The 14,493-nt window shown below is 28.9% G+C and overlaps 1 protein-coding gene across 3 annotated transcripts in view; it reads left to right on the forward strand.

Annotated features, from left to right (window-relative positions):
- The window catches only part of LOC126910318 (serine-rich adhesin for platelets-like), a 137,456-nt gene that overhangs the window by 4,687 nt on the left and 118,276 nt on the right, over window positions 1–14,493 (forward strand). For 2 of the 3 annotated variants that reach the window (XM_050692795.1, XM_050692797.1), the window contains exon 2: window positions 12,596–12,664. The exons of the other annotated variant lie outside the window; for it this stretch is intronic. In XM_050692795.1, the coding sequence (XP_050548752.1) occupies window positions 12,647–12,664 (18 nt within the window). In that variant the 5' untranslated portion in view covers window positions 12,596–12,646. The remainder of the gene's footprint in view (window positions 1–12,595; window positions 12,665–14,493) is intronic. 3 annotated transcript variants of the gene reach the window in all.

Here is a 14,493-nt window from a genome sequence, read left to right on the forward strand (position 1 = left end):
AAAAATGTATTGAAAAATGTTCACAATACACGTTCATTAAACGTTAAACAAAACTCTTGATGAAGGTCCCTAAAACATGATTTTGCAATTAAATCGAAGAAAGAAAAATAGGAACGAGTAAGCGTTCGATCCAAAAGAAAAAAAAATTTATGATGCCGTGCCGAGAAGCAATAATTAGAAAGTTTAACGGTTGAGGGTAACAATGAGTGTTTGGCTGTCGTTGTTACAAGGCGACGGGTTCACGGTAGTAATCGAGAATGAATAATCGGTAGACCTAAATCTTGTCGTGATTCGGACACCTAAATGCGTGTGAGTGGCGTGTTTAAACGAGAATTTAGAACAACACTCCTCCTAAGTTTAACGCAGTGCTCCCTTATCATTACTAGGACTTAATATGCTGTATAAACATATTCAAGTAGTTTTTTATCCCATCACGACAGTTTCTTGTGTTTGTAAATTATAATTAATAGTGTTACATACAAAATTGTTTTAACAATTAAAGTTAAAGAAAAAAGTATAATTGCGTTCTAGATCAAATTAAAATGAAGTAGTTAATTGCAAAATGTTAAAAGAAATAACGGAATAATTTACTTTATTATTATTTAATTTAACATTTCGTGTTCTTTTTTATTTTGAAGTCTTTTATGACGTACTCCATTATTATTTTTTAAACATAAACAAGTTTTTGACGCTTTTTAATCATTTTTTTATCTCTATCCTTGTAATTTTAATGAGAACATAACAAACATTTATTTCTATTATTATTCTTCAGAAAAACTTTTAAAATCTCTAAATTACATTTTTATTGAGTATAAAATATAATAATTTTGCTACTTTTGTTTTAAAACGAGTCAACAAAATCATATTTATAGAGGTTTCATTAACCTAACATTACTTTTGACTCATTTAACACAGAAAAAATGGATATTTAATTATATTAAATGAATTATTTTTAGTGATTAATGTGGTTTATATTAAAGTTGCAGTTCAACGTATTTATTTGTTTATTTTAACATATTTTTAATAAAATAATAATAGAAATATAAAATTAATTTCAGCCGTTAATTAATTTACTTAATATATAAATTTAAATTGAAAATTGCTTTATATTTCTCATTTTCCTTAAGTCAAATCCCATTCTCGTTTGACTGCTTTATTTCGTTATCTTTGCATATGGCCATTTTGTGGTTTTCTTTATGTCCAAAGGTAGCTTGATTTTGGCATGTCGTTTATTAAAAGCCTAACACGATAAACCATCCCTGTGCTGATGGAAAAACTGGTGACAGAGGTTCTACGAGCTCAGGTCGGAAAAATACAATTATTTTTCCACCCAATACCGTTTTCCTTTTACCAATACTGCAACAAGTAATATGAAAGGGACGTTTTCATTTTAAAGTCTCCGTTTCCGTTACTTACCTATAAAATCCCTTCTCTTTCTTTACTATTAAAGACATTTCCGGATGTGACGTATTGAGAAGAAGTCTGCGAGAAAAAGAAAGAAAGAAAACAATTAGATTTATTGCTATACCGATTCTTTGTAACCAACTCACTATATTTCCTTTTTAGTTACCAATCTTACGATGAATTTCGAAATTGGATCTTTGTTCCCTTTTTGATCTGACAACATTGTTGTTTCGAATAGCTACGAGGCAAAAAAGTTTATCCAATTGTATATACTCGCGGGTTAAAAATAACAAAGGTGTTCGCAGCTGAGCCATATAGTTTTTTTTTATTTTTCATTTTACTTGACGTGAGTTTGAAAACTCACAATTTGATAGGAACTCAGTGTCACAATTCGATATTATATAATATAAATAAAACCACCTTAGGTAACCTGTTAATAATTTAAAATGCAAAAGGAGGGTTTGATCGCAACAGTTGGTCGACGAATATTTTCATCTTATTTCCATACCAAATGACAACGGCGGCATTAATGCAAAGTAAAATTATGAAAAACAGTTAGTGAATTTTCGATATTTGCAGTGAATTACGATTTAAATCACTTTTTAAGAATAATATTGTTCTTAATGTTTTTATTCGTATTGGATTAATGCTTGATTATTTTACAAACAAAAAAAATGTCAACAATTTAAATTAATTTCAAATTTTTGTCATACATTTTTAGTTCCAATAAAAACATATATTTTCACCACTTAATTTAAAATTTGAAATTCATAAAGAATATTTGTTTTTAGCGTATTAAAAATAAATCACGAACGTCGAAATTTGCTTTTACTTTTACCTACGTATTTATAAATATAAATATATTTTACACAGCCAATGACAAATATGAAGTTCATCGACAGTATGAAAATATTGATTTCGGGCCAAATAACGGTACCGATTTTCGAACGTTTCCCAAGGGGGTTGCCAAAGCTCGTCGAGTTCATCTAATCCCAGTGATTGATAAGTTCAGAGGTCAGTTGCGACTTCCGTGGAATGTAATAATGTCGAGAAATGGAGATGACGATGATGATTTTGCTGACATAAAAAAACCGCGAGTAGCCCCTTCCATTCTCATTTTTTTCATCTCGGACGTGAGCCAACTGGACTCGAGCCAAACCGAGACACGCCCGCTTGTACCACTGAATGCAGAAGCAAAACTTTCGGCATGTTGACTGCCGGTCATTTTAAAACCCGTTAAACGTGCATTTTTTTCAGCGATGAAACAAACACCATTGATAAATCATCGACTGGAATGATCAATGAATAAAGACAAATTACGTTGCGCCGAAGAAATATTAACTAGGAAAATAATTTGAACAAGAATACGTCATTATGCGTATTAATATGCATGTAAAATGTACTGTTCTATATATCCAATCATAATTATTACCATATGACGTAATTTTTCTATAAATCTAGTTGGATGTTTATTTTATGTTTTTTTTTACATCCGTGGCCTATTGTAATTTTGTACACTTATGTTTTAATTCTTCGACAGACTCATTACAAAGGATTATTTATACTAGCGTTGCTTCCATTTGAAACTACTACTGATTTAACGTATAATAATTGTTTGAAAAAAATATTATTCTATATGTACATTTACATGTACATAAACTCTGTAAGTCATTAGTTCCGGTAAACAGAAATGCATTAAATATAAAAAATAAGCAATTTTAGGAGAGTACTAGAAAACTGTAGTTAAACCAATATGTGTAACTACTGGTTAAACATATAGGTTGGAATCTCTCCAATTATTAATCTCTACATTTTTTTATAATCGCTTTTATAAATGTATCGTTAAATAAATCCTAACTTACACATAGGTAACCGTGATGAGAAATGTATTTGTACATTAGCATAGGTTTAATGCTCGATTTTTGCTGACAGAATTATTTGCTGTTGGGATTGTGCTTCAACTTAATCCGACATTTCTAAACGATAAATGTACACCATTTGTTCTCTGTTACGGTTCGATTGAACAATAACATTATGAGAAACACCCCAAGGTTTTAAAACGTACTGAAATTTTACAAGCGTTGGACTCTAATGACCACTCATAGTAACGGACCAAAGATAACTACGCCAGCGGTCGAAGTTCAACAGGCAACTTTTACTCTCTAAATAGCTATGGCTTAGTATATAGTTCATTGCTGACCACTGTTGAAAAAGGTTTCAAAAGTTTACGCTTAGGATGAAGTTTTTTCTGCAGCCATTATCTAATGAAATTATTTTCTAGAAGCAAACTTGAACATAAAAATAACGCCTCGCCATTAGTTAATAATAGTTATGGAAGTTTCTACAACCCTATCAAAGTTTTAAAATGAAGTTTATGCGCATTATTTTCAAATTTAGTCAAATATATGAACATTTTTGATTCGTCAGCGTATAAATCTGTGCTCAGTTTTGAATAATATTCGATTAAGACAGTAAAACCTAATCATATATAAATAATAAAATAGCGTTATTCGTTATTCTAAGAGTGTTGTTAACCCAAAAATAAGTAATTTACTCGTTGAAAAATAAAAAAATGTTTTAACTCCTATTTGAATAATTAACATCTCTAAAATTTATAAATTATTCAAATTAATTATATACTTTTTAAGATAATGAAAATTAAGGTTTCTTAATTATAAATATTGGTAATGGTATTTTTTGGTGTTACTCATCATAGATAAAATTATACATAAAATATATTTTTAAATATATGTCGCATTGTCGTCCATGAGTCTATTATGTTTGGCACACTATTGTTGAGACCAACAACTTGAAGTATTATATATATAAATTATTATAGTAGCGTCTGCAATGTCTTCCCTTCAGTCTTCTTGACGTGTACACCAGGTTAAACGAACTGTAGTAGACCTAAGGTTTTATTTTTAAACGTACTTTTCAGGCCACGGTAATACCGCAAATGATGACGAGACGGTGGGCGGGTATAAAACAAATCTTTTTCGGTTAATTTTGATTTATATGTGCCGTGCCATTTCATTATAAAAGATTTGCGTCATTAAATAAGCATGGTCCGTATTTTTATGTTCTTTAATTTCTCTATTTTAATTTTTCATTCCTTTGATATTTTACACAACAGCTTGGAAATAAATCAGACGAATCACTTGTATGACACTTTTTCGTACATACAAGAACGCTCTACTCATCAGCAGTGAAATAATGTAGGGCACTGCCTAAATACTAACACGTGTGTGTATAAACAAGGAAAACAACATGCATCCAAAGCATATTGCACATTTTGAAAGATTTAGTCAAGTAATATTTTATTGGTTGTTAATTTCAATTCAACTTATTCGTAAGTCGTTGTACATTTTTATTTCTCATGATACTCTTTAGATACGTATATGTCAAGGCAATAAATAATTATAAAACTATCCTCATTGTTATTTAAATGTCAAATAAAAATCTAACATGATATATGTTCATTAGATAATCGGTATAAAATTGAAATTATCTTTGTACGTGTAATACAATAGTTGAGGTATTTTTTGTAGATAAATTTTTCATTATTGAATTCATGCTTTAATCCATAGTGTCACTGCGGAGTATTACTTGTACAGATTTTCAGGTATATGATATTCGTCTAATGTAGACATTAATGCACGGCATGGTAAAAAATTCTCGTAATGCTTACATAATATACTCATAAGCTATAAAAAAATATAACAAACGCGTTTAAAAAGTTCTATTTGGACTATATAATGCGAAAAGGTCGATGGACGTCAGCAGCGGAAAAAACTCATAAAAGCGTACTCCGTATATGTCTTGTTTTTATGGGTTTTCTTGAGTTCATTTGAAATAATAATAATAATAAAACCGTCGGTTTTAGACTAAATGCGGGTAAATAGAGAGGAGATTTGTGCGGACGCGTGTTATTGCCTAGTGTGCGACGAGTAGGGGCGAAGGGTTTCCGACGGTGGCGGGACTGATGCCAGAAATAGATTACACGGTTTATATTATAATTATGTGTGCACTGTGCAGGTGGCCATTCGTTGCATTTAGAAAATGCACGCCACCACACTTGGGTTTTTTGCGGCTTGAGTAACGTTTAAAAACTGTTGGGCCACGATACGTTAGACCGTCAAAAGAGTTTTCTACAGTTTCATTGTGCAATAGTTATAAATAGATTTCATTTGAACAGCTTGATCTTAATAAATGTTTTTTTTTTTACTTTCCTTGATACAAAAAAAAAAAACTTAATATTAAATTCCAAACAGGCAAATCGTGGATTTTATATCACTGAACTATGTCTAATTTTTTGTTGGAATTCGAAAACGGAATGGTAATTTCCCTAAAACGTAATTGCAAAGTTTTTTCATCTCAAAAATCATTGAGTCTACTGCGCTGAATTTTGATTTGAATGACTGATTTAATACAAAATAATTACATTACATTATTATGTTAGTGTGTAAATTAGCATTCAACATGGTGTATTTTAATTGCACTGTTTATATGAAGTATTTTCCTTTCTCATAATTTATTCAGTTTTCGAGGACAAGCTGAATATATTGTTGAGCTACTGCAAACACAAACGTTACAGTAAAAACGTAAAGTAAAGCATCAACAAAAACGGTTTTTCGTTAATAGTAAAAGTGGTTTTTGTTTAAATTTGCACAATCGCTGGAGTCGATCATTAAAATTCCCTACGCAATGTATGGCTGTTCGTAAGTCTTACCATCCACTCTTTTCCCATCAAATCTCTCAACCCCTCTTTCTCTTTCCGGACAGCCGCCGGAAATTTATGGTAATCGGCTTACGGGCACGGGTGCCCTCTTGTTACCACCCCACCCGATGTAGAAACGGGCTAACGTCGAATCTTCAAGTTCGAGATCATTCCAACCTCTCTCATTATATCTCCCTTTAACACACACTCCCTATAAGCTCCGTTATTTAGGCTCATAAAACTCGACCAGCGTGGCCAATTTACATACTTACACACTTAAAAAACTCAAAAAGGTTTTGTGATAGTGTTTGAACGGCTACGATTGGGACGATCATGGCGCATAAAATACATCATTAGAGTAATAAACGCAGAACATTGTTTTTAGAAACAAAACAACTATTACCTTGTTAATAATTAAAATATTACTATGATTTGTTAAATAGATTCATTACGTACGGCAGCGTTAAGTCTTCTATAAATATGCGAATCCTGAAAATAGAAAGTTTTAGGTTGCAACTTGGTTTTCTAATTATACATATACATATTATTAACTGATGTTACGCTAAGAACCACAAAAGTTCTTGTATGTATTTGAAATTTAACTTGGTAGAATGAAGTTATTCAAATGTATTTCACAATCCTATTGAGTATTGTTTTGCGGCGACGGAAGTTAGATGTACATAATACCCAATTCGTTACACAAAAGCGCCGAAAATGGAAAGAGCCTTGGCGTAGTAGGAGAAATGGCACAAAAGGGATTTAATGCGTTTTAACAATTGCAATGGAATATTGTCACTGAATCGACTAGTAATAAGAACTAGTAAGTATGTCAAAAGAAGAGTAGTCGCAACCGGAAAAGAGGAAGTGAAGAATAGCAATAGGTTCATGCAAGCGGAAAAATAAAAAGATGGGCGACATCCTTCTCCACTCATTGAAGATTTTGGAAAACATTGATGCACAGACGAAAACATCATTAGAGTGTAGCAGCTAAAAGGCGATGTTAAAAATAATACGTGAGATATAGAAAGGTGTGCAGCTCTATAAATATAAAAAAAGACTGTTTCGTTCATTTTACACTTTCCACTACTTTGAAAAAACATCCTGACGTTCGATCTGTATTACAAAATTTAGAAATAGAATTCTATTCTTAAGGAACACATCTTTTGACCTTTTTATACATTTATTTAGCTTTTAAATTTTATTGAATTTCATGTATTTTAAAATGTTATAGGTAATTTATATTCTACACAACAGAAATAATAATAAAAGAACAAGAGTTCAATTTTTATTACTGAAGAAAAAATTATAGTGAAAAATGTTTTTAGAACACTTTATTTGAGACAACATAAAAAATAAATATTATGATTGTCGTGATTATAAAATCACGACAATCGCTTTGAATTTTCATAATGTATAAAGTAATTCGTTGGAATACTATAAACATATAATAATGTTGATAATTTTAAAAAGTTATCGCCTAAATACGTGTTTTATAAATAAGTGTTTTCACGAGATCCATTATACATTTACAGTTTTCACAAATACAACTTGAAAGTGTATGATTTTTTTTGTTAAACTTTTGCGCTTTTTTTTTCCTATCGTTTTCAAATAAGAATAATTTTAATTCATTCACCTTAGTGGCCCTTATCCAGTATGCTTTGAATTTAATGAGTTGTCTTAACTCATTATTGCCGTAGGGTTTACTCTTACCCCGTTGAAGCAGCCGCTCGTCACTTTAATCTTGTTACTTTCACGAAATTTGAGCCCCTCGAGCGTTTTAAATTAACACAATTGTTTGTTTAACACGTCCAAGATACGAACGTGACGCATTGTGTCGACAGAAAATAACGGCTCAGTTTTCTATGTTGATGTGACTGCCACTGGAGCAAACAAAAAAGTAATAATAAAATATAAAACAAAATGAAAATGCGAACGATTTTTGTTTTGTTGAAAATGTTATTATTTTCTTTTCGTCTTTTGTCTTTGTTCGATCCAGCATAAATTTAATATGATAATGTATTTATAACATAATAATAGGTCCATTAGTATTTACCACCTTTATTTTATAATTTCTTTTCGCTGCATTTTTTCCCTTCATTTACTTATGAATAACACAAGCGTGGATTTGATTGATGGGCTAAAGACAAGGATTTTGCGTTGTCCGAACATTACACGTCCATTTTAGTAATTTCATGACACTCATTTTTCCTGAACGCATTGACAGATACTTCGCCAAGGTAGAAAGGTCTTTAAACTTCTATATATATATTTTTTGTTAATTAATAATATTTCTAAGTAATACGTTTTATTAATTATATTTTTTTTTAATGTAAAATGAAATCATGTAAATATTACTATATGACACTATCAAGAAAATACATATTTTTATATAAAACTTGACATAATTCATGCAGTTCTATACATCTCATTTAGTTTTATAATTTCTCAACGCCATTAAGTTCTATGTTAATTAAATTTTGTAATATTTTTTAGCAGTTTATTTATACATAAAATATGTATAAAACAATTATCAAAATAAAATCATCTGAAAAGTTAAAACTGAATATGTGAAATAAAAGCTTGGCTTGAGTAATTTTTTTAACAGATAATTGAAATGTGACGTAAATAATTACATATGTAAGTACGGTTGGCTAATGATTATGTTATTTTTTTCATTTGTGAATCATAAGATAAAAAAAAGATTTTTTTTAACTGGTAATAATAATAATAATAATCACAATTCATATTTTTGCTTTAATTAAATGCTTTTATAATTGAATAAACTAATGTTGTCAAAAATAATTAATTCAATTTTTGAGAATTTTACTGGAAATTTATCTTTTTCTGATGAGTTTAAATTATTCAAATTTCTAAAAAAGGCTTTGTGAGAGCTAGGTTATCGCATAAATTTTAATAAAATTCAAACTTTTAGTTTTAAACCCATCGAATTTTTCTGCCATTTTTTATTTTTATTTTCAAATTAATTAGCGTATCCAGTTGACTGGACATAACACGATGATGTATAGTATTTTTTTCTAAAAGGCTTATAAATCCATGGGGTAATCTTATAAGAACAACTTGCACTGTACAGACTCTACTACTATTATATGTCTGATGGCTAACGGTGTTAACGATGTAACCATGGTTACTATTTTTCGTGCTCAATATAAAGACATCACATAATAAGTACACACATATACATATGTATTCTATACAAACGTTGGTGGTCGTAGCTGCAGTTATGTGTTTAGATGCTCCTCAGCTGATGTTATCTAAAGTGTAACGGATCGTTGTGAAAAGTTTGGTCATAAATACGAAACGACGAGAGGGTATAAAAGTGAGTGGGTTTTTAAACTATGATATTGAAACAAATAAAAGCCCAACGTGTTTATTAAAAGTATTAAAGTATGTTGAAGTTGCACATCTTCCAATCTTCTTCAGTTTATTGAACCAAATCATTTAAGTGGCCCTAGCGAAGTAGTAGTTTTTTGTTGAGAATAAATATTTAACTGAACTATAAATCATATTATTTTTGCACAATTTTTTATCTAAAAAACTATTTGACAGGACTTAATTAAGAAAGAAAACTTTAAAATGTTTAAATAATTAAGTTATACAGTTTATAATAAATAGTTTAAATTAGTGAGAAATGCACGTATTAGTTGTTACTAAAATAAATGCTGACCGTAAAATTTTATTAAAATAACTAAATTAATTACCTTTTTCTTTTTTAAAAGATATTATATTTATAAATTACTTTTCTCTCATATTTATTCATAACGCACTAAACTACCTTAGTGGGGCTCTTCAAATATTTAGAAATCGTTAAGTGTGACAAGAAACCATTACCGTCGACGAAAAGCAAAGCGATATTGGCGACAGGGTGAATTATCATCGTCAGCATTAAGAGGCCAGACTACGACGAATATAGACGAGAGGAAGTAAATGGATTGGTGGACAATTTGTAATGCGGTTGTTTGCCATTAGCAAATAAGGGCAAATGAGTAACTAAAAATATATACTTAGACATGTTTTGCACCTGTTCGCGGAGTAAACGTGAGTACCTGTTGGACGCACTATCATTTTCGAAATAATATAAAAGAAAAACAGGGATAACGGAAGCAGAATAGAACGGAAGGGTGAGAAGAAAAAACTTAATTGAGGCTATACATAAGTCAAGAGTTCTCGTATAGAGTTTATCTTTCGAGAGGAGTAAAGTGAAAAAAAAAATACTCGACAAAAAAGAAGAAGAAAAAAAAAAAAAGAGTACATTTTCTCTTTAAGAAATATTTTAATTACTTTGTAATACTTTTTCTTTTTTCATTCTTATGTTACTTTGCGGTTATTACTTATCATTTAATTTACTTTTTGACGACCGAAGTCTTAAAATTTGACGCGAACACCAGTGGTGGATTGCATTTATCTATTATTCACAAACCCATTTAAATCTAATATTTACTTAACCCTTCAATGAACTTGCTGTGTATAACTTCTTACAGTTTGCTGTTAATTGCGTTACATATAATACGTTAAACGTAAATTAATGGACGCGCATGTGTATTTAAGTCATTAACTTAAATAGAAGTTATCTTCTTATGTGTGTTTTAGAAAACGTTAGGGAAATGACTTATTTGGATTAGGGTTATAAACTTAAATATAAAGTGAAATTAAGATAAAACAATAGTTTAGATCCAATTAATATCGCGCAACTATATTAACTATACCAAACCTTGTCAAATTTATAAATTTATACCTCACCAATTATAATTGGCGAGGTATAGATGTAAATCAATCAAACGTTTCTGTATTCATTTTATTAAATCATTTAAATTCAGTATGACTGATGCAGTCGTCAGTAATTATGAAGCTCTATAAATAACGTTTTTACACAATAAAGAAAAATGAATTCAAATTCATCAAAATGACAAACAAATACGAGTAGATTTTCATATTGCTCAATAAATCTTATATGACAAATTATGAAAAACGCTCAGTACACAAATTTACTGTATTTGTATTTTTGTATTTTAATTCGTTATTTTTGTCAGAGAGAAAAAATAATTTATCCCGGATACTTCAATTATTTTTTATTAAAAATAATCGAATCGATTTCTAATTTACGATAAACTCGAATGACATTTTTTCACACTATTATTTTATATTGCATAGTTAACATTTATTCACATTTTCCATTAAGTCGTTTGAACATTTGTTCTTAAAAATTGTATGGAAAATTGAAATTTATTATAAGCAATCACATTACATTACAATTATAATGTGAAGAATATTAATTTTTAAAACATATTGTTTTTAATACATGTTTTTACAATTTAAATATAACATATTACTTATAATCAATAGGATTTAAAAAATACTATTCTAATTCAATAAATTTATCTTGAAAAAAAATTATTTTTAGTTGTATACATATAAAATACAAGATGATTCTTTTAACATTAACGAATCAATTTCTCTTAAAAAAATAGGTTTTTAGAAAATATTTTTTTACTTTTATTTTATTTAATGTTTAGACCCATATCTTGTTTGTAGAGATGTCAACATTATTATTTTTTTAAATGGCAACATATCTATTATACTAGCATATAAAACAAAAAATGATTTGACTAAGAAAGTAACTGGTCGATAACAATACTTTGGAAGTTATTAGCATTTTGAAATATAGACAGGAAGTGAATTGATGCTGCTATTTTTATCATTAGTCATTTTTCGATTGTACTTCTCCTTACGCCTAAACAACAAGAATATGAACATCATCCGAAACATTAGTCTAAAAGTTGTTATCGACCAGGCATTTTCTTAGTTAGACCATATTCTATTTATACTCGTCAATTCAATTTTGCTACTGCTAAAGAAATGTTTCAAAAAGTCTTTCTGATATAAACTTGATTAAAAGTTTCTTTACTTCATAATTTTGTTTAATGGCAAGTTTATCGAGGTTCAGAAAGAATTTATAATAAACGTTTATAAACAATTTTATACTGAATTAAATTTTACATAATACTCGTAATAAACATTTACACGGATAAAAAGTTAAAAAATTGTTCTTATCATTCGTCAAAATCGCGACAACATATTTTTAACCGTTATAAAATAACTTCATTGTCAACTTATATCATATTTTTCGTAATTGTTATATGGAAACAAATTAAGGAGACTAGAGACACTCATATAGTACTTAATACGACTCTGTTTTTACTGTAAACTTAAAATGACCATAATAAACTATGAAAATATTGAACTTAACAAATATTAGCCATAAGTGATCAGTTTTTATTATACGCCTATAATATATCATAGTATGCCTAAATAATTATTTAATACAGAAAAATGAAATTAATAGTTTTATTTTCTTAAATACTTTAAAAAGCTGACAGGTAAATGAATTAAAATGATCATAAGCTCAAGAAATAACAAACTTCTAACATTAATTAAATCTTTTTATGTATTTTTTAGATTAAATACAATTTAGCAACACATGTTGGTACCGGTTCAAAAGTGGGAAAAATGACAGCTGTTAACACGGTATGAACACATAAAAATTATAGTCATGTTAATAGACTCGTAAAGACGTTTGAGTATAGCTTATAAAAATAATTTTTTCAAAGTTTGCCCTAAACTCATAAGATATCAAAAAAACATTTGCTTAAGTATGATTATTTTAAATATTTTGGAAATAATAAAGAAAAAATCGAATTAACTTTTATAGTCTGACTTGAAAAAATAAATATATTTTAAAAAATTCTTTCTAAAATTTATAAATTCATGTGTATAAAAATACATATCAGTGTACGTGTTATTTTTGTGAGTATTTTATTATTAATTAATGATGATTGTTTAAAAAAAAACAATGACATCATAGTCAATTAATTTTAATCAGTTTTATTATTAAAAGTAACTGGTGATTATTTTAATGATTTTTTTTTTGGTTGTTATTTTGAATTAAGTATACAACAAAAAATTGATTTTGTAGATTTACTACAGAATATTGCACTTGAACGTCTAAGAAATCTATGACATTTCATCTTCTTAAATACGTTCTCATCTTCACTAGCAGTAATCATAAATGTTGTTCTTAAAATATACTAATAATGACCTTTGTTTTATTGTTGTATGCTATAATCGTGTAGAGCCAACATGTATAACTGTACATTATTATGAAGTATCTTGGTAAGTAATTGGACATAAAGTTTTCGAGAGAACGCCGACGATGTTATAAATATTAATATTACGGAACATTCAAATCATACCGTGAAACAGGAATGTACACATTCCATCCGAGGATTGTGCTAGAGAAAGACAGGATACTGTGAAACTTTTTGCTTAAAAGAGGAAAATAATACAACAAAATCGAAAAATACCAGTCGATCCGATCCCTTCGGACATGACATATTTTATGTTTTCTAACTATAGCAAAAAGATAACAGTACAAAAGAATCTATTGTTTCACGGAAGACAGTAAAATGTATCAAAATTCAAAAACAAAAAGTTAACGGTTGAGTGGAGATGTTGAAAAATGTTATTTTGAATACATTTTTATTTATAGAATTGTTAGAAACGATGATTTTACTCAGAATTCGCTGATTAAGGTTATGGACGAAAGTCCCTAATAAATGAACACTATTGTTAACATAAGTAGTTAACAATAGTTAGAAGAATGTTTAAAATTAAGCTTCATAAATCTTTGATTATGACAATCTTGAATAAATTCAAATAGCTCTAGAAACGCAATATATATATATAAATTGTCCATGTATCATAATATAAAATATTCAACCACCCGAGTTTTTATAACAAATAATTTATTTTCTATCGAATTTTTTCCTACATATTTTCATTTTCAATATTATAGGCTAACACGACTCACACAATGCCTTGTTGAAAATTAGCAGCTCGTCAAATTCCTCAAAACAAAATATAGATGGAATGATGTCTTCTTCGTCATAATAGGAAATGCTTGAAATTCTTTAGTCATTATTAAATATCTCAAAATCACCTTGGGTAACTACAGACAGTGTTGAATTAACCATGACCCGGCTTTATTAATTTTAAAATAAAGTCTTATTTATTAAATTTAATGTTTCATGTTTTTAAAAAACATTTTTATTAATGAAAAACTCAATCAGAAAAATGTCACAGACTTCCTTCTTTCGCTACACTGATCGCCATTGTTTCTATACGCAGAGTTCTTGTACCGCATGTATAAATATATACATGGGACACACTTTATGTACAATAATAATATCTCCCGTAGTAGTTGACACTTAATTTACAAAGGATAATTTCCTCTTTTTCTTTTTCTTCTGTCACACTCCTTATTACCATAATAATAACATCAACGGATGCCGGACGAC

The sequence above is a fragment of the Daktulosphaira vitifoliae genome, unplaced genomic scaffold (assembly GCF_025091365.1).
Source record: "Daktulosphaira vitifoliae isolate Bord-2020 unplaced genomic scaffold, ASM2509136v1 Scaffold_1, whole genome shotgun sequence".
NCBI lineage: Eukaryota > Metazoa > Arthropoda > Insecta > Hemiptera > Phylloxeridae > Daktulosphaira > Daktulosphaira vitifoliae.